Below are 24,081 nucleotides of genomic sequence, written 5' to 3' on the forward strand. Positions count from 1 at the left end.
GGTCGTCATTAGCACACGAAAAATCTAGTGTTAATGAATTTATGCGGTTTAGAAAAGAGAGTAGTTGTGCCGCGCTCCTGGGCGTCGACTAATAAAATGCTTGTAGCAACTCCAAGGCCGTTTCCAATTTCCAGACGAAGCTGAACCGTTTCCAATCCCTGCAGTTGCCACGTTGCTTCATAACTGCTTCATTGTTTCATACGCCGCAGTCTGAGATAGTTTTATTTTTGGTGCTTGGTATCAGATGAGAAAAGTGACAACAACCACACACACACGACAGTTATACAGTTCCGTCCAGCTCCAAATGCAGCCAATGTCATAACATGCTCCATCTTTCCAAAACTGGCGTATTTCGGCCGGAGTTTAAATTGCGCCCATCATCTTCCCACTGTAGGTAGATATTCTTTAAGTGCCAGATGTGCTCTTCCAACTGTACGGCCTGATGTGACCTAAGTTCTGTCAGTGCTCCACGGAGCACCAATAAAAATGCTCGCTTGATTTTCGATGAACATACACAATGCTAATCTCTAGTATTTTCAGCACTGCAAGGTACACTTTAGGGTGATATGGAGTTCGAGTAAAGATGAACGGTCATCCGTGGTCAGAACAGAGTCGAGGTGTTCCATGATCAACTCTTCCCATTATATTCTTCATTCATTTAAAAGCCTGCAAAATGTGATTGGGGCAGTAATGCAACAGAAAGACTGTCGATTTTATAAAATAGCACTCGTGTGAAGATAACGGAATCTCTAAACGGGTGGAGTGTAACGTACCGTGCCTATAAATAGTGTGATTGCAATGTACAGTATGTCCACATAGCTGCGCTGGTAACATCTGACTCGGTCAATTTCCTATTGTATGTGGATTGACATAGTTGATTTTTTTTGTCACGTCTTTTCAAAATCTCCACTTCGCTCCATGTAACCCTAGCCACTGTTCCTCCCCCAAACGTCTTTAAACTAATTTTAAAACCTCGCACTTTGTTCGTTTTTGGTGGGAATCCAGTTTAGTAATTTCTCTAGAACCGTACAGAAGCTTTTTTTCCCCCTCCACACCGTTTTGTAGAAAAACTAAAAGTAGGACTATTAATAGGAGCAATCGGTAGGGGATTTTCTGAGCTGTTTTTTTTAATGGGAGCTTGGAGTGAGTGGGTGACGGAGTGAGAATGCTTCAGGGAGTTGTTGCTGTGTCTCAGGTGTCTGGGAGCTGTAGCCTTTGGATTTGGTGAGCAGGGGGATAAGAATGCTGGACTGGGAGCCCCTGCTGTCATGGAATGAGGTGTCTGGGAAGGATGGTACTTTCATTTGAACTGTCTCTGGTGACGTCTGTTGCTGAAAATGGAACATGCGTTCATACATTGTTAGAACAGCGAGCACATGACGACCTCAGCAGCCTCTTTAAAAGTTACCTGCAATCGCCCGGAGACCCATCTCACCGAGCGCAGCCCACGCTGGTTAGTCGGAAAAGAGAGAAAATAAAACTTTTCCTTTCAGTTTTCGTCTTCAGACAGCTCGGCGGTTTATTGACATGTCGCAGTTCGGTTACAGGAAAGAACTGCAAAAGTACGAGGACATAGACGAGGATGAAATCCTTGCTTCTCTGACCTCGGATGAGCTAAAGGAGCTGGAGATGGAGTTGGAGGATATGGAACCGGACAGATTTGTACCCATTGGGCTCCGGCAGAAAGACCAAACAGATAAAACCCCTCAAGGAACGTTCAGCAGAGAGGCTTTGATGGCGTACTGGGAACACGAAACACAGAAACTGTTAGAAAACGAGAGACTTTCGGCCGAACTAAACCAAGTGAGTGCTTAATCCAGAACTTGACATCATGACAGAACACAGTCTTTTCCCCAAATCTAGATTCCTATAAAACAAACAGAAGGTATTTGGCGCATCGTGCCTCTTGTAGAGATTTTTCAACTTAGTCGTAGTTCTCTGTTCCGTGTCTTGTAAACAATCTCTTTTCGTTTTTATTATATCTCATTTCCTACTGCAAGTGCTTTTGAATCAGTTTCCACCGGCCTTTCAGACACTAGATTCCAGATCATTAACGCCACAATATTGGAAAAAAATCCACATTTCACCCAAACTTATTTTGTCAATTATCTTAAATCCGTCTTCTCTAGTTGCTGACGCTCTGCCAGTTTTGTTTATCCTGTAAAGATCCTTCATCCCAGTTCCTTGTTATCAGTTGATGTAAACTCCAATTAAACAACTCAACAACTTTAGACTTTTTGAAAATTGCACAGCCTCAAGTCAAAAAGTAGAAAGAAACTGAAACATGTAATAGTTGGAGGACAGCATCCTTCTGTAATTTGCCTCATTAAGCTTTTGGGACTTTTGGGACATTTCGTGAACTTCTGACCATGAAAATGTTAAATGTGCAGAAAATTCAAATTGATCTTCCTTTTAAAGCTTGTAAAAACTCAACTTTTGAACCAGCTGGCTCTAGGGCTTCACCTTTCCTTCCCCTTCCTGGTAAAGCACTGAGAATGTTTTTGTGTATGTTTTGTTATTTCTTTATAAGGTAATGTTCCATCAACTAATCCCTGCCATCATTTCCAATGACAAGTGTTAACTGCCTAAAGAATCCACCAGGTCATTGGGGGAAACATGTTCTATTAACAAACAACAGCATAATAACTTTTTTATAATTTATGCAGAAACATTGAGGAATGATGAACAGACAAAAGGAAAATGAACTTGGAGATCCTCACTTGCAATTCTAGAGTGTGGAGCCATGAATTGGTCAGCTGTGTTTCATGACAGATGATAAGATCTTTGACCTCATTTGTACATCTGAATATATATTACTGATTCATGTGAACATAGAAACCTTTGCAATAATCACAATTGTTAGACTTTATTGTGTAATGATGAATTTGCTCACATGAAGGCAAGAAACATTAGCTGAGTGCTATGTTGCAAGTTTCAATTTGGTGTTTGCTTTTTGCAACTGATCATTGCACCATATCCACTTACCCCATTTTTCTAAAATGCCTTTAATAGGAATGAGTTTGTGGAGGAAAAAAAAATCTTACTCCTATGTAAAGTCTTGATATTGATGGCACCAAACCTAACTGTTCTAATAGTGTAAAATGAGGCCAGAAATGTAATATCCAACACAAAACAAAGGAGGGAGATTGAAATCAGGAAACTATAGACAAGATAGCCTAACACCTGTCATACAGAAATGCTAAAAATCCATTACTAAGGGTGTTACAGCAAGATACATAGAAAATCATAATGTGATCAGGCACAGTAAACCATGTTTTTTGTGAAAGGGAAATTATATTTACTTTCAATTTTTTGAGGAAGTAACAAGCAAGGTGGATAAAGGGCAATGTGTATGTGTGCTGTACTTGGATTTCCAAAAGGCCATCCCAAAAAGGCCACTTGATGTGGGGATAGCGTAGATAAAGGATTGGTTGCCTGACTGGAAGAAGAGAATAGTAACAAATAGGTATTTGTTTGGTTCCCAAACTGTAACTATTGGAGTGCAGTAGGAATCAGAGTTTGGGGTCTCAACCATTAACAATCTACATCACTGACTGAAAAGATTGATGTAAGGTAGCAATGTTTGCCAATAAACCAAAATAGATAGGAAGGTAAGTTGTCAAGAGGAGATACAGAGTCTGAAAAGGGATGTAAATCGGTTAAGTGGACAAAAATTTGGCAGATTGCATATAATGTGGGAAAACGTGAATTTGTCCATTTTGTCAGGAAAAGTACAAAAACAGTATGCTATTTAAATGGAAGCAAATATGCAGAATCATGAGAAGTTACAGCAACTGATTAGGAAGGCAAGTGGAATGTTGGTGCCAATTGCAAAGGAATTGGAAATTCACAAAGATCTTTAAAATGCACCTTCCAAGCCTGTGAGCACTTCCATCTAGAAAGACAATGGCAGCAGATACATGGGAACACAATCACCTGCAAGTTCCCCCTCAAGCCACTCAACATCCTAATATGGAAATATATCACCATTTCTTCACTGTCGCTGGGTCAAAATTCCAGAGATTCAAGGTGTCAATTCAGCACCACGTTCTCAAGAGCAACTAGGGACAGGCAATAAAATGGTGGCCAGCCAGTGATGTCCTATGAAAGAATAAAAGAAATCTAAAAGTAGGGATCTTTTACAGTACCTTGATATTCTTGGTAAGATTTGGTCTCCGTATTTGAAAAAAGGATTACTTTAGAAGTAGTTCTGAAAACCTCTGTTAGATTTTAGTCCTGGAATGAAGGAAGTTTGAACAGGTTGGGCCTATACCTGTTGGGGTTTAGAATAATGAGGCAAACCATAGACAATGTCTATGGGACTTGATGGTGTGCATAAGCAGGACAATGTTTCCTCTAATATGGGAAACTGGAATAAGGGGGCACAATTTAAGAATAAAATGGAAATGAGCATGGAGGCTGTTCATATAATTTACTCAAGGCAGAAATCAAGAGAATTTTGATAAACAAGAGAGCCAGGGGCTACAGTGGACAGCAGAAAAGATCAGCCAGAATCTCATTGAATGGCAGAGCAGGTTCACAGGACTGAATGGCCTTGTGCTCCTTCTAAGTCCAATGTTCCAAAGGACTACAAAAGATCATTCTGTATCTTTTGCATGCCATGATCCCCAACTGCCTTCCAAACCTCCTGAGTGGCTGAAAAAGAATTTAAAACTCATGCTAATTTCAGGAGAAAAAAAGAAGACTTCTTACAAACCAGAGTCAAACGCCAAGGTTTCAGGAGCTTGCAGTGGCTGCAAGACACACCTAGCAATGCCCAGTTACCTTCTAAACACTACGGTGCCCTCACTCAGAATCTCATCCCAACCTCTTTTGGATGTTTACAGTAAATTTCCAGTCACTGCACAAATTGGCTACTTGTTGTCCAGTCCAACTCAGAGTCATATTGGCACTCCTTAGCAATACTTACACTGTCAAGGTACTCATGGTTTCCATCGCTTCTAGTATTTTGCCTAAAACTGAAGTCAAATTAATGGGTCTGAAACATTGATTTGTTTTTTTCTTTGTCACTATATTGGTGTCCCCTAATTCTCAATTCCAATAAATCATTCAAGATACTGTCAAGGAGTTTGAAGAATTCAGCACCCATTTGTTTGTGCTTCCATAGATGTTAGGGTTAGTAAGTCAACCTGTTTTAAGATTCCTTAGTCTATTCAAGTCTCTAGCAATCCTACAGTACATTATTGGTAACTTGAGAATTATTTAATCCTCTGTCTTATCCTGGGCATTCATCCAAAACTGTTCAAAGGAATCCTTCATTAACCCTGTGCAGTCCATTATATCATTCTGACTGTAAGTGTAGCTGAGAACAGTTCTTTCTGTAATTGAGGTTTTGGTAAAGAAAAAGAAGGAAGTATATGTCATGTATAGACAGCAGGGATCGAGTGAATACTTAGAAGAGTATAAAAACAATAGGAGTATACTTAAGAGGAAAATCAGGAGGGCAAAAAAAGGGACATGAGACAGCTTTAGTTATTAGGGTTAAGGAGAATCCAAAGGGATTCTATAAACACATTAAAGACAAAAGGGTAACTAGGTAGAGAATAGGGCCCCTCAAAAATCAGCAAGGCAACCTTTGTGTGGAACTGCAAGAGATGGGGCAGATACTAAACGAGTATTTTGCATCAGTGTTTACAGTGGAAAAGGACATGGAAGATATAGAATGTAGAGAAATAGATGGTGACATCTTGAAAAATATCCATATAACAGAGGAGGAGGTGCTGGATGTCTTTAAATGCATAAAGGTGGATAAATCCCCAGGACCTGATCAGGTGTACCCTAAAACTCTGTGGGGAAGTTAGGGAAGTGATTTCTGGGACCTTTGCTGAGATACTTGTATCATCGATAGTCACAGGTGAGGTGCTGGAAGACTGGAGGTTGGCTAAGGTGGTGCCACTGTTTAAGGAAGGGTAGTAAGGACAAGCCAGGGAACTATAGACTGGTGAGCCTGACATCAATGGTGGGCAAGTTGTATCAGGGAATCCTGAGGGACACCATTTTCATGTATTTGGAAAGGCAAGGACTTAGTAGAGATAGTCAATGTGGCTTTGTGCGTGGGAAAACATGTCTCACAAACTTGATTGAGTTTATTGAAGAAGTGATGAAGAGGATTGATGAGGGAAGAGCAATGGATGTGATCTATATGGCCTTCAGTAAGGCATTCAACAAAGTTCCCCATGGGACACTGGTTAGCAAGGTTGGATCTCATAAAATACAGGGAGAACTAGCCATTTGGATGCAGAAGTGGCTCGAAGGTAACAGACATGAGGGTGATGGTGAAGGGCTGCCTTTCAGACTGGAGGCCTGTGACCAGTGGAGTGCCACAAGGATCGGTGCTGGGTCCACTACTTTTCATCATTTATGTAAATGATTTGGATGTGAGCATAAGAGGTATAGTTAGTAAGTTTGCAGATGACATCAACATTAGAGGTGTAGTGGACAGCGAAGAAGGTTAACTCATTACAATGGGATCTTGATCAGATGGGCCAATGGGGACAGGCAGATGGAGTTTAATTTAGATAAATATGAGGTGCTGCATTTTGGAAAGGCAAATCAGAGCAACACTTATACACTTAATGGTAAGGTCCTGGAGAGTGTCACTGAACAAAGAGACCTTGGAGTGCAGGTTCATAGTTCCTTGAAAGTGGAGGCACAGGTAGATAGGATAATGAAGAAGGCATTTGTTATGATTTCCTTTATTTGCCAGTACATTGAGTATAGGAGTTGGGAGGTCATGTACAGGACATTGGTTAAGCCATGTTTCGAATATTATGTGCAATTCTGGTCTCCCTCCTATTGGAAGGATGGTGTGAAACTTGAAAGGGTTCGGAAAAGATTTACAAGGATGTTGCCTGGGTTGGAGCATTTGAGTTATATGTAGAGGCTGCATAGGCTGGGGCTGTTTTTCCAGGGTGTTGAAGGCTGAGGGGTGACCTTATAGAGGTATATAAAATCATGAGGGGCATGGATAGTGTGAATAGATAAGATCTTTTCCCTGTGGTGAGGGAGTCCAGAACTAGAGGGCATAGGTTTAGGGTGGGAGGGGAAAGGTATAAAGAGATCTAAGGATCAACTTTGTCACATAGTGCATGCATGGAATGAGCTATCAGAGGAAGTGGTATAGGCTGGTACAATTGCAACATTTAAAAGACATCTGGATTGGTAAATAACTAGGAAAGGTTTAAAGGGATATGGATCAAGTACTGGCAAGTGGGACTAGAGTAGGTAAGGATAACTGGTCGGCATTGACGAGTTAGACCAAAGGGTCTGTTTCCATACTGTACATCTCTCTGACTCTATGATTACATGTAAACAATATGTTCTTCTGACTTCACAAACAACTATTTATACCAAAAACAAAGAAGAGTTTTAAATAATTTGTATATTACTGAGAAAAAGATACTACCTCCTATTTGAGTCAAAACTGGCACAAATGTATGTCCTATCAGTTTTCATCTAACTGCTACATTCTTCACAGAGCAACACCTCTTTGAAACAGTGTACATGCTAACCAATCAACTTTCTTCTCACATAATACAAAATATTGTTTTCTTTTTAAATTGGTATTCTTGTGAATTGTCCTGATTAGTGCAAAATGAAACATCTAGCCAAAATATGCCCTTTTTTTCAGCAATACTCACGTTCCATCTTATGAAACAGCCATTAGAAATGTTTGGAACATTTAGAAATGTATACTAAGGGGGGAGAGGGAAAGGGTAGCATGTCACTTTAATTCTCAATTGCAATACATAGCTTGGCTGAAGCAGTGTGCATACTTTGCTATTTCTGGTATTTATTGATCAATGTTAATTTCAGGCACAAAGCAATGAAGCTCAGAAAGGAAATACTGAAGAAGACTGTGAAACTGAAAGTGAAGGGGGTCAATCAGAGGTCGAAGTAGACATAGATGAATGCACATCAGAAGAAACAGAAGAGGAGGATGAAGACGATATAACAGAGGAAGAGAAAGAGGAAGAAGATGATGATGACAAATCTTTAGACAACAGATCAGTAAGCAAAAATGGACAGGCTGAACCACACTCATGTAATGGGCATATTAATAATCAGTCAATGCAAAACCATATTTTGCAGCATAACAAAGGGAAATTGACAGAAGATGATCCAAATCTCAAAGCAACTGCTAGCTCACCAAGTGGAAATGCAGCATTTATTGATGACATTCTTGAGAGCATTAAGAACAATGACCCGGAGAAAACAGAAATCAATCTGAATAATATTGAGAACATAACTGTTGCAACATTTACACTCATTGCAGAAGCTCTGAAATATAATACAGTTGTCAAAATTTTGAGTTTGGCCAACACTCATGCTGATGACCATGTAGCATGTGCACTAGCTGATATGTTACAAGTTAACAGAAGCATCACCAATCTTAATATTGACTCAAACTATATCTCAGGCAAAGGAATCTTGGCTATCATTAGAGCCATACAGTATAATAATGTATTAACAGAACTAAGATTCCATAATCAAAGGCATATATGTGGAGGACAGGTTGAAATGGAAATAGCCAATCTTCTTAAAAATAATGAAAACCTTATGAAATTAGGCTATCATTTTGAACTGGCAGGACCACGGATGGCAATGACTAGTATCCTAACCAGAAACCTGGACAAACTGAGGCAAAAACGTCTCCAGGAGCAAAAGCAACAGCAGGAAATGGACAAAATGCTTGGCATTGTGGAACCAACAAACCGAAGAACATTTGCTTTGCAGAGGGACTCACCAAGATCCTCTCCACGTGCTTCTCCAAAGAGCTCACCCTGGTCATCTCCTAAAGTAGTCAAAAAAATAAATTCTCAGAAATCTCCTGTTCCACCTCCACCACCCCCTCCTCCTCCTCCTCCTCCTCCTCCTCTTCCAGAGAAGCTTGTAATTCCTCAGCCACCACCACCGCCTCCATTACCAATACAATCGATCCCAAGTAGAAATATAGCTGAAGCCATTAAGCTTCAAGAGTTGTCCAAGATGAAATCACAGAATGTCCAGCAAAATGCCAAAGTCAGGAAAAGCAAAGGTAAAAATAAGAAGACGAATAAAGAAGACCACATTTTAAAGGATCTCAAAAAATCTTTAAGACCAATTTCAGACCAAAGGTCAGAGAATGGGTCAAGGCCAGTAACTCCTCAGAGGACATTCCATGATGAACTAATGGCAGCTATCCGCTCAAGCAGTGTAAAGCAGCTAAGACCTGTAAGTTACAAGGAAAATAATGAAAAATCTTAGACAATTATTTTGCAAATTTTTATCATGGACCTTTTGTGCTTTCATAGTTAAAAATTCAGCACATGTTTCCTATAGGGATGAGGTGTTAATTGTATTTATGGTATAATTATACAGAATAGAAGCTCATGCTTCTAACATCATTGTAGATGGACCTTTAAATTTTTAAGATGAGGTAATACAATGTAGAGATAATATCAAGTAATCACTTACTGTAATGTATAATAAACTAGATTAGACCATAAGATGTAGGAGCAAAAATAGGTCCTTTAGCTTATTGAGCCAGTTTGGTTATTCAAAGAGATCAAGGCTGAATTGATAATCCTCAACTCAACTTTCCTACCTTATCCCCACAACTCTTGGTTCCCTTACTGATTTAAAAATCTGTGTATCTCAATCGTGAATATACTTACGACCCAGCCTCAACAGCTCTCTGTGGTAAACAATTCTACAGGTTAACTAGCCTCAGAGAAATAAAACTCCTCATCTCTGTCTTAAATGGTTGACCACAAATTCTGAGATTATGCTCTTTGGTCCAAGACTGTCCCACAGGGGCAGTAACCTCTCCAAATCCACCCAATCTATTTCTCTAATATTCTTATATGTTTCATTAAGGTCTTCTCTAATTCTTCTAAACTTCAATACGCAGAAGCCCAATCTATTTAATCTCTCCTCATAAGAAAATCTGTCCATACCAAGAATTTATCTCGTGCACCTTCCCTGGGCTGCCAGTATGTCTTTCCTTAAATAAGGGGACCAGAACTATTCACAGTATTCCAGATATGGTCTCACTAGTGCCAAGTTGAACTTGTGATGACAACAGAGAGTTATTTGCTTCCTCAATATTATCATTTGTGCCATAGGCCTGAATGTGTTTATTTAACCAAATAATTGTCACCAAATTCTACAGCCAGTTAACACTTTATTGTAGGCACAGGCGGAAAAACACTTAAGTATTCATGTCAACTGATCAGGATAAGGTTATCTGATGCTGTGGCTTTAAGCAAAGTCACCAAATTTACATTGCAAGGACAATCTTGTTATGACTTAACTGACAGGTGAATGAACTCAGTCCATGCCAAGCAAATAAAACTTTAATCAGAAATAAAGACAATCAAAATGTCTTAAGAAATACACATGCTACCTAACCAGATATATGTGATAGATTAACAACACAGTTAAGGATTGAAATTCCACTTGCATGTTAGTAATGATAGTATAATTGCATTTGTATGAATTGCTTGGTACACTGTTATCACAAGACCATGCCTCAGCCTTAGGCTGCCAAAAGCATCATATTCCGCATCTGTTTGTTTTCCATATCCACAATTCCTATGTCTGCTTTGGTCAATGCATCCAGATTATTCACAAAATAACTTTGGGGGCAGCACAGTGGCTCAGTGGTTAGCACTGCTGCCTCATAGCGCCAGGGTTCTAGGTTTGATTCCACCTTTTGGGGAATGTCTGTGTGGAGTTTGCACATTCTCCCCGTGACTGCGAGGGTTTCCTCCGGGTGCTCCGGTTTCCTCCCAGAGTTCAAAGATGTGCAGGTCAGGTGAATTGGCCATGCTAAATTGCTCATAGTGCTAGGTGTGTTAGTCAAAGGGAAATGGGTCTGGGTGGATTACTCTTTGGAGGGTCGGTGTGGACTGATTGGGCTGAAGAACCTGTTTCCACACTGTAGGGAATCTAATCTAATCTAATTAGAAATATTATACTGTGGTTATAATGAATTTACTGAATGTATATGGTCCAAAGTAAATAATATAGAATGAGTCATGTGTATTTTACTGAAAATATTAATGGTATATAAATATTAAAACATTAAACCTTTTTTCAGGTTGAACTTCCAGAATATCTTCGATGAATTCATCATTTATTTCTTTGTCAAGAAAGAATAATCCAAATCAGTTCAACAATGGGTCTTGCAAGCAACTGAATAACCACTGTTATAAAATGAAAACTAGGTCTACTCAAAAGCATTTTGAGCACTTTCAAATGTGCAAGTGCTGAGTATTCTAGTGTGTGAATTAGACATTGAGTTCTTTCTTTAGCGTCTTAAATTAAAGAATGCCTATCATAGGATAATATGTATTTATATGTAAATATGTAAACAGATGGATTTTCTATTTAAGTAGACAATTTTCTTATACTGTTAAGTGTTAAATAAGGAAAAATGTTTTGGAAATTGATTTAAAGAATTAAATTATGTAAAGTACATCAATGACTTTTAGATTTTTATAACTTTTAATCCTGTTGTATAGCTAGTTCAAGCTTCTGTTTTCTGTAGAGTAACTTCCTGATGAACAAGAAATGCATAATTTAAAATCCATTTTCATGCCTTTGATATTATTAAACAGTAATAAAGGTATCTCCGGCCAATAATAATGCCTATTTGTGATGTGCCATTGACATTTTGCAAGGTTTGTCATTCCTAATATATGGTGGTTTTATCTGTAAACTTTGCTAATCTTTGGGTGTCTAATGTAAATAGCTTTTCTTCATGTGCACAGTGAGTGCTGGTAGTTTATCCGACTGTGCTGGGATATGGAGGACGACAGACCTAAGAATCATGTGACAAAAACTTATTTTGTTAAACCAGGAAGAACTGCTGCAGGGCAACTTCGTTTGCTTGTTACGCAAGTAGTGTAATTTCAACAGTTGGTAACTAGCTTGTGACAGATCTGGGGTTAAAATTATGTAAGGAACAGATAAAATAGAAGCAGGGGTGTTGTTTGTACTGGTGGGTGAAACTAGAACTAGGGGGCTTAGCCTCAAAATAAGGGGGAGCAAGTTTAGGACTGAGTTGAAGAGGAATTTCTTCACCCAAATGGTTGTGAATCTGTGGAATTCCCTGCCCGGGGACACAGTTGAGGTTGCCACATTAAATGTTTTTAAGGCAAAGATAGATTTTTGAACAGTAAAGAAATTAAGGGTTACAGTAAGTGGGCAGGTAAGTGGAGCTGAATCCATGGAAAGATCAGCCATGATCTTATTGAATGACGGAGCAGGCTCAAGGAGCCAGGTGGAGCTTCTCCTGCTCCTAGTTCTTATGTTCTTAACTGGACTATTGCAAGTCGATGCTTTCTCTCATTGTCCTTTTAGCCAGTTACTTGGACAGAGGTAGGGGCAAATCAGGAAAAAAAGGAATGAGTATAATTTTAAGTTGAAACAATAGCTCACTTTAATTGTATTGTGTACAATTCAAATTTCAAAAGAAACTATGTATTGTGCATATAATTGTGCTATCAACCACTCCTTTGACTACAGTCAATTTGGGTTTTTGTCATATATTTGCTACTAACAAAATTAATGGAACTTAAAACCAGAATAGATAGCTCTTGCTGATTACAGCAGTATTTCTTTCGGTTGCAAGTCAGTACTTCAGTCTGCTCCCGGCCGATGATGGATCTCTTTCTCTACCTGCTGTTTTGTTGGGTTTCTCTAAATCTTGTGCAGCACAAAACTGCTGGAACAAACTGAGTAGATAGTCTCCACCTATTCAGGGAATTGAAGATTTAAAACATACACTGTATTAATAATAATTGCATTAACATCATGGAACTCATTGTAGCTTCATTCTGTTATGAACTGTCTCAATGGTACAAAGAAATGCTGCAGCCATTTCTCCTGCTTGTCTTTCTCTTCAAACTGCTGAGGCACAGAAGATCACCTTCAGTTAAGTGCATCATTATTTATGTTGAGAAGCAGGAATTGTCCTTTGGAGTATGGAGGAAAAAGCCCACTTGACTTAACTTTACATAAAACCTTTGCCGAAGACACAACTCCATCACTACGTTTGTGGTAAAAAGACACTTTGAATAGTAAGGTCTTTATGATAAGAGTAATCTGTATCTAGTATAGTCAGTCTTAGTTTACATTCTTCTTTTCACCTCCCTCCTCCAAATAATACAAAAGAGGGAATTCTCAGTTGGAATTCTCAGGTGCAGAATTTAATTCATTATAATCATAAGTCTTAAAGACAAGCCCTTTCAAAAATAAACAAAATACCAAACATGACTAAATAATTAACCTATAGCAAACTCAAAATTCAAATAAAATGAAGCTATGGAGAAAAAGCAATGTAGACCATTCTTGCGGGCTGATGTATAATTTGTTGAGTTCTGATAGATGTCATCACTGCCTGATCTCTTGATCCACATTTTCCACCTCAGTATCTGGTTTTTCCAACCCATTTATCACACTTGTCATTGGTTAATGTTTAACAGAACATTCAAAGTTTCTATTTCTCAGTGATTTTATGGGGTAGTTTGATCTTGTCATTCATGTAAACTTGTGTGAATTTTCCATAAATTGTACTTTATTCACTGCATGGTATTCCTGGTCTATTCTCACTTTATTTCTGATATAAAGCTTGTGAAAGTGAGAGCATGTGATTGTCACTACATAATTGAAATCTTTGATGGCCAGAATGACTAACATCTTAAATGACATGAGCTTTGAGACAACAGCATAGTGCAAGTGAGATAAAAAACAGATCTGTGTGTGGCAAGCTCTCCATTTGCATAGCTCTTTTGTTTAACACCACCAAGTGACCTTACATTGTAAAAACCTTCATTAGAATTTTAAAATTGTAAACATAAATCTGAGTTATCAAAGGGAAGGCCTATTATCTTTATCTTTGTTCAAGCAGTACGAACAGTTTGAAGGACACTTTCACATATAGTCAACTGAAATAGAGCTAATGGTGTGAAGGTGCCGGGTGTTGAACTGGAGTGGACAAAGTTAAAAATCACACAGCACCAGATTATAGTCCAACACGTTGAATTGGAAGTACAAGCTTTCGGAGCATTGCTCCTTTGTAAGGTAGCTGACAGCTTTATGGCAAAGCTATGCTAATTTCACAGATAAGCCACACTCCTGACCTCATTTCTGGCTTCAAAAATGACATTCAATCTACCAACTTCATTCAGGATCTTCATTCAAGAGGGTGGTTCTACCTACAGGGCTGAGTACTTCCACCTTGATCTTCCACATGACTTAGTCTTTTAAACCGGCTTGAACAACATCTGCAAGACTGGTGAATCCTGCAACACACGGCTAAATATATTATTACAGCAATTGCGATTATGAGAGTTACATGTTGGAACTCGAATCTTAGTAAGATGGATGAATGGAGAATGTCGTGTGGCCTGTTTTGCATTATGCTGACAAGAAACTGGGTGGCTAAGTTTTTAAACGGAGGCCCAGGTTATTTTACTGTGAAGAATGTGTAAGGCGTTCAAATCTGTAAACAATGCTGGAAGATCACACAACACCAGGTTATAGACCAACAGGTTTGTTTGGAAGTACAAGAAGAAGCAGTGCTCCAAAAGCTTGTACTTGCAAATAAACCTGTTGGACTATAACCTGGTGTTGTGTGATTTTTAACTTTGTCCATCCCAGTCCAACACCAGCATCTCCACATAATGACTAAAGAATTGATACTAGTAAGATTGATTATTCATATCCAAGTCTTACAAGGAGGTGTTAAGAATATCAGCTTTTGTAAATGGTTAGATGCTAAACTGTTTCTTTCATTCCATGAACTGGAGGTCTAGAGATAGCTATGTGTACTTTCACCTTGATAAATGACCTCTCTATGATTCATATTGGGCTTCGAGAGGGGAAACATCCATACAAGGCAATGTGAGATCAGGTTACAGGTGTTCCTAAAATATGACAGAACCTCACGTAAAGTCAATCTACAGAAAATCTGTGTGAGAGAGACTAAAAGCAAACAGGGTAAGGATGCAGGATGCAAGTGGGAGTTGGTGCCTGGATGAAGTGATTGAGTTTGTGAGGGTGGAAGTGAAGATGCAAGATTCTCCCAGCTTTGACTAGAAGGAAGATTTACCAATTAGTCTTCACTGTGAAGCATCAATGAAGGAGTAGAATTCAAGCTGGGATAGGGAAAACAAAGCAAGTCTTTGAGAAATAAGAATAGGTTTGATCTGATTCCTGCAGAAGAAAGTGTCTGTTTGCAGGCCAGACTGAAGTATAATCATGACAGGGAAGGGGTTTCAATTACTGTGAAAGTTAACTGAGGATTTTTTTCCTGGAGTTTAGATTATAAATTGCTTACTGAAATAGTGTTTCACCAATATTCCTTTTATTTTGTTTGTTTAAGTAAAAGTTCTAAAAGTTGACAACTTATTGTGTAACCATTTTATCCTCTTAATTATTCATTTCTCCTGACCCCATTGTAAAGGACACTGCAAACAGTTGCTATGTTAATGGAAAGGCTGCCCGAAAGTATGAAGAAGAACAAAGCATTCACATCTCTTATAACGAAACTAATTCTGGAGAAGATGAGAGTCTCATTGGTCAGCACTGGAATATGTAGATAATGGAAGCTGATCATGTGACTGGATGCTTTAACTGCAAAGCAATGGTAGCAAGCATCATTACAGCATCAAACTACCAGAAAGGTTAGGAAGAATCTTGCCAACTTTGAAAACTCTACATGCTAGTTAGCTAGCACTCACCTGTATAAAACATTTATGCTGGTTGCATATCCTAGAGAGTTTCAATTTGATGTCCTTTGACTGCGCCCAGCCTTTCAGTGCTCCCATAGTTTCACATTCCTGACCAAACTAATTTTTCAACTGGAAGTATTGTCACTTTAGCAGCAACAAAAGTGAATGCATTAAGCTAACTCCCAATGACAATCGAGGGATGGTCATTTTGGATTGAGATGAAGACACTTTTCTCCAAAGGCTATGAATCTTTGGAACTTGTTACCCCAGAGATCTGTTATAAGAGGGATACATTCTTAATTCCTTATCAGTACCTATGTTTATGGGTAAACACCCTTCTTAGGTAGGTTTCCCCATTTGACAAAAAAAATGCAGGAGATAGCAAATATTTTGTAGAAGCTTATGGTGCAATGTAATCTCCAATCTCTTCATGCAACAGAAAATCTCTCAAAATATTTCTTGTATGTTTAGTAATAATTGAAGTTGGTCTTGTCATTTCAGGTCTCCAGTGTTCCACTTTTGTTAAAACTGTCAACTGTTTGGTCAAGGCTTTGAGAATTCTGGAAACCTAGAAGTCATCTTTCTAATCTACTTTCTGAATCAAATAATCTAAGCAGAAAAGGTGATCTTTAAAAAGTAGCCTGTTTCCTATCTGAAAAGTAAATATTGACTCCCAGCCTCCTGAATACCTGGATGATGGAGTCCTGAACTGATGGAGTTGAGTGTTTTGCACTTCATGGATGTCATAACTAAGCAGCAGGTGCTGGGGATGCTGAAAGGTCTGAAGTTGGATAAATCACCTGGACAGGTGATTTATACCCCACAGTTCTGAAGGAGGTAGCTGAGGAGTTTGTGGAGGAGGCATTGGTGGTGATCTTTCAGGAATCACTGAAGTTAGAGAGGGTCCCAGAGGATTGGAGAATGGTGAATGTAACACCCTGTTTAACAAGGGAGGGAGGGAGAAGACAGGAAATTATAGGCCAGCTAGCCTGACTTTGGTCATTAGTAAGATTTTAGAGTCTTGCAGAGTACTTGGAAATGCATGGTAAAATAGGGCTGGGTCAGCACAGCTTAGTCAAGAGGAGAGTAATGCTTGACAAATCTGTTAGAAGTCTTTGAGAAACAAATGAGCAAGGTACACAAAGGAGAGCTAATTGGCGTGATCTCTTTGAATTTCCAGAAGGCCTCTGATAATGTGCCACACCAGGAGGTCGCTAATTAAGATAAGAGGCTATGACATGATTTGATTTGATTTGATTTATTTATTGTCACATGTGTTTTGTTACAAAAAACACTCACCACCCTCTGTGTGAATAAGTTGCCCTTAGGTCCCTTTTGCATCTTTCCCCTCTCAGCCTAAACCTATGCCCTTTCGTTCTGGACTCCCCCACCCCAGGAAAAAGACCTTGGCTATTCATCCCATCCATGTCCCTCATGATTTTATAAACCACTGTAAGGTCTTGTTGTAGAGTGTTGCCACTCTCTAGTGGCATCTTAAAACACAGAGAAATAAGCCTAGTATAGACCTGAATTTAAAGGCATAAAAATAAAGAAATAAAGATAAAGTTTTCAACTTTACATTCCATTGTGTTAAATGCTCCACCATGGGTCTGGTGGACTGGCATGTGTTCTCTTTGCCACATCACTGCCGCTGGACCACTCTTCAGTGGCACCTCACCTCCACCAATGCACTTGCCGGATCTGGCCAGTGCAGATGCCACCAAGTACCCCATCAGCCCAAATCCAACTCAACTACTGCAACAAGTCTGCTTCGGACCCACCTCACCGATGCAGCTGTTGCCAAAGCTGCTGGGTCTCCTTCTGGACCCAACCTTGCCTCCAGGTATTTGCATTGGACACAGGCACAGACATCACTGAGAACCCAAACTCACCTCTTATGCTGTGGCTATAAGTCAGCGCTGGGCCCACTCGAGTCAGTGTTGGGCTCATTCGCCAGTGCCACTGCTACGACTGAACTCTTCAACAAGAGGTCAGTAAAATAAAAGAGAAAGAAAGGAAAACAAAGTGAGAAAAGAGAGGAAAAATTAAAAAAGGAAAAGCAGATGGAGCAGATGAGCCCCAGGCTCAGAAGCCCCACTCCACCACCCAGTTACCAGCAGTTCTCATGGTGTGAGGGTTCTTTTGTGAGGAGCAAGGATTGGCTGGCAAGCAGAAGGCTGATAGGCTAAAGGGGCCTTCCTCAGGGTGGCCGCCCAGTGACAGGTGAGAGTTCTGCAGGAGTCCGTGTTGGGATCACAATTACTTGCATTACTCATTACTAATCTGGATGACAGAACTGAGGGCATTGTTGCTAAGTTTGCAGAAAGCATAAATACAGGTGGAGAGACAAGTAGTTTGGGGAAGCGAGGAGGCTGCAGCAGGACTTGGATGGGTTAGGAGAGTGGGCAAAGAATACAATGTGGGGAAGTGTGAACGTATATACTTTGTTTGGAGGAATAGAGACATAAAATATGTTCTAAATGGGGAAAGGTTTCAGAAATCGGAAGCACAAGAGGACTTGGAGTTCAAGTTCAGGACTCTCTTATGGTTAATACGCAGGTTCAATTGGCAGTTGGGAAGTCAAACGCAATGTTAGCGTTCAATTTCAAGAGGGCTAGATTCCAACAGCAGGGATGCACTACTGAGGCTGTATAGGACTCTGGTCAGACTGCATTGGGAATATTACGACCAGTTTTGGTTCACATATCGAAGGAAAATGTGCTTGTGCTGGACGGGGTCCAGAAAAGATTCTCAAGAATGATCGCGGGGATGAAGCGCTTGTCATATGAGGAGCAATTGAGGACTCTTGGTCTGCATTAAATGAGTTTAGAGAAATGAGGGAATGATCCATTTGGAATTTTAAGAATACTGTGAGGCCTGGATAGTGTGGAAGTGGAGAAGATATTTCCACTAGTAACAGAGACAAGATTAGATTAGATTCCCCACAGTGTGGAAACAGGCACTTCGGCCCAACAAGTCCACACCAACCCTCTAAAGAGTAACCCCCACCCAGTCCCATTTCCCTCTGATTAATGCACCTACCACTATGGGCAATTTATCATTGCCAATTCACCTGACCTGCACATCTTTGGACTGTGGGAGGAAACCCACACAGACATGGGAAGAATCTGCAAACTCCACACAGACAGTCTGTCCGAGGCTGAACTCAAATCTGGGACCCTGGTGTTGTGAGGCAGCAGTGCTAACCACTGAGCCACCATGCCACCCAGGACCTAAGGGCACAGCCTCATTGAAAGGTTGACCCTTTATAACCTAGGTGAGAGGATATTCAGCCAGAGGGTGATGAACCTGTGAAACACATTGCCACAGAAGGTTGTGGAGGCCAAGTCATTGAGTATCTTTAGAACAGATTTATAGGTTCTTGATTAGTAAGAGATTGAAAGGTTGCAGCAGAAGGCAGCAGAATAAGGTTGAGAAACAAAATAAGCCATGGTCAAATGGTGGAGCAGACATAACGGGCCAAATGGCCTAAGTCTGCTCCAATATCTCACAGCCTTGTTAGATTGTATTCAGGGCCAATGGACTTTTGATCCTCAGTTTTCTATTGATTATTGAAGGCACAAGCGATGATAGTTTTTGCCTGGTGGGCATTAGTTATTTATCTGAAACCTGTTTGTTTCAGATTTACTCGTTATTTTTGTCTGAGGGACCTTCAAAGGAGTTGGAGGCAGAAATGTTTCGTATTGTGGTAACTATCGCAACTGCGGGCACTCCTCTTGTTGACAGCTGCCAGTTACATTACTGCAGATGACACAATTAACCTATTACCTCATTGGAAGCACAGTTTGGGTGAAGGCAGTTACTTTATGCCAGGCAGGTATGTCATGGATCTACTCTTGGCTGTGTGGATAAGAACAAGAATGTAGCGGACTGTACAAGGCACTCTGAAGAACAGGATCATGGATTCATGCCATTTAAACATAGTCTAACTTAAAATGTATATCAGCGTGGTGGCTTTGAGCAGACGCTCTGCGTATTTTGTCCACCCTAAAGAGCCTGGCAGAAGATCACCTGCAGCATAAATTGATGTTGCTGAACAAAGAGACCTTGGAGTGCAGGTTCATAGCTCCTTGAAAGTGGAGTCGCAGGTCGATAGGTGAAGAAGGCTTTTGGTATACTTTCCTTTATTGGTCAGAGTATTGAGTATATGGGTTGGGGTCATGTTGCAGCTGTACAGGACATTAGTTAGGCCACTTTTAGAATATTGCATGCAATTCTGGTCTCCTTCCTATTAGAAATATGTTGTGAAACTTGAAAGAGTTCAGAAAAGATTTACAAGGATGTTGCCAGTGTTGGAGGATTTGAGCTGTAGGAAGAGGTTGAACAGGCTGGGGCTGTTTTCCCTGGAGTGTCGGATGCTGAGGAGTGACCTTATAGAGGTTTACAAAATTATGAGGGGCACGGATAGGATAAAAAGACTCCCCCCCAACTACCCCCCCCCACCCACCCCCACTGGGGTGGGGGAGTCCAGAACTGGAGGGCATAGGTTTAGGGTGAGAGGAGAAAGATATAAAAATGACCTAAGGGGCAACTTTTTCATGCAGAGGGTGGTACAAATATGGAATGAGCTGCCGTAGGAAGTGGTGGACGCTAGTACAATTGAAACATTTAAAAGGCATCTAGATGGGTATATGAATAGGAAGGGTTTGGAGGGATATGTGCTGGGTGCTAGCAGATGGGACTAGATTGGGTTGGGATATTTGGTCGGCATGGAAAAGTTGGACCGAAGGGTCTGTTTCCATGTTGTACATCTCTATGACTACATGACTCTAGTGAAATGGACTGTGTCTTATGTCCCATTCCTCTCCTGCTAATGTAATATGGAAAATCAATATAATTAGTGAAATAAAAGGCTGGATATAAGCAGGATCTTTACCTCTTGTTACTACTGGTTTACAGATTCAATTATAGTATATCGCAGGGGCTAGCCCCAGTACAGCTTTTCTTAAAACCTACTTGAGAAGCTCTCAAATCACTGGAAGAAAAGCCACCATAATCTACTGTTAGTATAGATGCATCATAAAAGTTCCATAAAATGCAGAAAGAGGCCATTCAGCCCATTTAATCTGCATCAATGCTGCAAAGATCATTCAACCCAGAACCCGATTCTATCCCAGTGACCCCAAATGCTTACCATGGCTAACTCACCTAACCTACACATTTTGGGACCACACGAGGACACCAGAGCAATCCCACACAGACATGGGGGGAGCATGCACACTGCACAAAGATGATCACCCAAAACTGGAAATGAACCCAGGTCTCTGATACTGTAGGGTAGCAGTGCTAACCACTGAGCCACATCATAGCCTGGATTACTCAGTGGCATTAAGTCCACACAAATCCAGTCTGTAACTGTTCCAAAATTGATTTTAAAGGATGATATAAACTGAAATTAGTGCACCTATTGTCCACTAACTTCCTAGTTTAGTCAAATCAAAGCATCCTCTGAGTAGTATATGGCATTTGACTGGTCAGTAATATCTGTGACTGAAGTGTCATGTCATCACGAAACAAAAATACCTTTGTTATCTGCACTGAACTCAATTATAGGTAGGGTTAGTAAGTGAAATGGTATGTCATGCTTTTCTATTTGCTTTGGATTAGATGAAGACAAATCTTCCATAGCTCTCTCCTTTTGTCACTGCATGCCTTCAGATTGAGCTCTCGTTTAACCAGCTTTTATAAAACAAATCAAATGCTGAAGTATAATCAGATCATAACTATTTTATTATATTGAACTGAAGTGTTTTAATTTAATTAAAGTTTCTCTCCACTTGTTGCATTACATATTGCAGATTCCATAACTTGTATTGAATAGACTACAAATACAAATGTATTGCTAATAAAGTATTGCATTCCAAGGGAAAGAAATATACATATATTAAGACTTAGGGCCCCTTTCTTTGCAGACAGAAATAAGGTGGCCACACACTGCACCTGTTTTAACTCAACAAAATAGGTGACAGCCATTCGCTGATTCATTTCTTAGGCTGAAGCCCTGATTAAACAAAATCAACCTGCCTGGTTTAAAATTTAGACAAATCCAAGCAGTTAACTGTCAATGAGCAACATTTGGTATATTCTCCAATGTAATGCCTCTATCAGCTAAACTTGCCAACCAATCAGCACTCTTAAAAGAAAAATTTTAGAAAAAAATGTTTATTTTAAAATTGCAGGATAGAATTGGCAAAGTAGTGCAAGTAATATTGCCCTTTCGCATTCATGAAGACAGATTTGAGACACTCACCAGAAGATATTCACTTCAGTTAATGGGTTTCAATAGCTGAATTGGATCATTGGAATGAATAGTTAAGCTCAGGAAACAAGACTTATTAAAGAAATAGTTCAATGATATAATGAAAGAAGCCTAGGATTTGTGCTTTGGAAGGATAGAATCAAATAGGTTTAAAGGCTCTTACAAATTAACATTGCGAAGCTTCTTATTGTATTTGTCAGAGTCTATAGTTAGTCTGTATGGTTGAACAATATCACTCAACCCAATGTTTTCTTTGACAGGCCACAAAATTAAAACAGAGAATCGTGCTAATACAAGACGGTGTATTGCTGGAAAGAGACATATTCCAAACCATTTCATTCCACACTTATCAAAACAAACATAAGAATGCCAAATTTCTGATAAGTGCAACATTGATACTGTAGGAGAGAAGCTGCAAGTCGACTCCGAATGACAGAGGCATTGCTACTGAGAAAACAAAGTAATAGGCTTCTCAAGCATCTAGGTAATTCTTAAAAGCCATGCGGCTTAAACATAATCCTTTTTTTTTGCTAAGAATGGGTCACTACTTATGAATATATGTTTCTTCAGATGAGAGTAAATCGATCATCTTATAAACCATTGTCACTAGATAATGTCATTTCCAGCTTTTTAGTGGGCCAGAAGTTGGGCTTGCTCACCCTTACAGGTTACAGTGAACTCTTTCACACCTTTACCATTCACTTCTGTTGCGTTGAAGTTTGGCTATTCATATTATACAATTTGAGATTGTGGCTATGGTTTAGATTTTGAAACCTTGTGATTTTATACTTTGGTGGAGGTCATGTCCTTTACATTCACATAGCTATTACATTGTAGCAACAACCTATTTAACCTAATGTTCACGTTTTTGAGGTATTTTGCATTTAAAGGGTAACTTGAAGGAGACTAGATATCTTTCAGGTCCATAAGTAGCAGTCTTTGGCCAAGTTTTGCATTTGCATGAGACACGAGGAGCAATGATTTAGTCAGGATAGCCATTTTTCCACATGATCTCTTTGATATGCCCTATTCCAACATCAAGGTCAAGAAGCAGGTGACTAGGTCCTGTTTGCAATTTTGCTGATAAGGGCAAGTTTACCATGTGTGAAGCTTTTTGCATGCTAACATGTATATCAATCAGTGATGGTAGTGGTGAGTCCATTAATTCAAGCTGCAGAGAGAGCTTTAATTTGGGATAGAGTATTTAGCATGTGCGAGAAAATTCTTACTGGGGCTATAGATACAAAGATTGCAAAAACATTATTGATTGGAAGTATGCAAGCATCAGGAGGTTGGGACTCACTCTATCGAAAATGTGTTGCTTGTGGAAACTGACTAATGTGAGTGAGTGCTGGGGCATGAGGAGATTGTATGGCTAAACCAACTTTTTTGGCATACATTAAAATTGAACTAAACTGCACAAATTGCTAATTTCAGAAAATGGCAGTACAACTGTACTGTCATGCTATTGTGACACAGCACAAATGTCAATGGCTTCCTTTGGTGGTACGTAAATAATCTCACAAAGTCAAAGTATTGATATCAGTACGTAGGTCAGGTATTGTGTCAGGGAAGGTGAATGAATTTTTTGCTGTGGGATTTGGAAAACTTACAAAGAATTGACATCAGCAATTCACCTCATAAAAGCCAATTCACTCTGTCAGACCAGTCATTCCTTAAAAAATGGTGGAGGGGGCATAATTTTTGCATGCTTTCAGCAGCCCATAGATGTGGGGACACATGACCCTTGAGGCTGAACTCTGTCATATCAATTGTAAGACAGCTGGTTACTCCTCTGTCCTCTGCAATTAAATGTCCTTCCAATATCACCCCTGACCAGTCTCTAATGTTGAGGTTGTCACCACTTAGTCTGGGCCTTCCCAATAGAGATAATTGTTTTTTTTAATAAACACAATCAAATTCTCTACAAATCTTAAACATCTTAATCAGATCATCCCTAATCTTCCATACTCAAGGAAATATAATTAGTTTATCCCAGCTGTCCTAATAACTGAATATTTTGAGCCCATCATTTTGATAAATCTGAGCTGGACCACC

At 39.7% G+C, this 24,081-nt stretch overlaps 1 protein-coding gene across 1 annotated transcript; it reads left to right on the forward strand.

The window, feature by feature from the left end:
* Nucleotides 1-1,355: 1,355 nt before the first annotated feature.
* Nucleotides 1,356-13,540, forward strand: LOC140458270 (leiomodin-2-like). Its single transcript, XM_072552672.1, has 3 exons — nucleotides 1,356-1,803; nucleotides 7,837-9,234; nucleotides 11,105-13,540. The coding sequence occupies exons 1-3, from the start codon at nucleotides 1,528-1,530 to the stop codon at nucleotides 11,129-11,131; spliced, it is 1,701 nt and encodes a 566-aa protein (XP_072408773.1). The 5' UTR covers nucleotides 1,356-1,527; the 3' UTR covers nucleotides 11,132-13,540.
* The last annotated feature ends 10,541 nt before the right edge of the window (nucleotides 13,541-24,081 follow it).

This window comes from Chiloscyllium punctatum, chromosome 32 (genome assembly GCF_047496795.1).
Source record: "Chiloscyllium punctatum isolate Juve2018m chromosome 32, sChiPun1.3, whole genome shotgun sequence".
In the NCBI taxonomy this organism is placed as follows: domain Eukaryota; kingdom Metazoa; phylum Chordata; class Chondrichthyes; order Orectolobiformes; family Hemiscylliidae; genus Chiloscyllium; species Chiloscyllium punctatum.

Excerpts from the sequence above, each read along its gene's own strand:
- LOC140458270 (XM_072552672.1), top strand. The coding sequence starts at position 1,528 with ATGTCGCAGTTCGGTTACAGGAAAGAACTGCAAAAGTACGAGGACATA. Across the intron at positions 1,804-7,836 it reads TTTCGGCCGAACTAAACCAA|GCACAAAGCAATGAAGCTCA; the intron begins GTGAGTGCTTAA and ends TGTTAATTTCAG. Across the intron at positions 9,235-11,104 it reads GTGTAAAGCAGCTAAGACCT|GTTGAACTTCCAGAATATCT; the intron begins GTAAGTTACAAG and ends ACCTTTTTTCAG.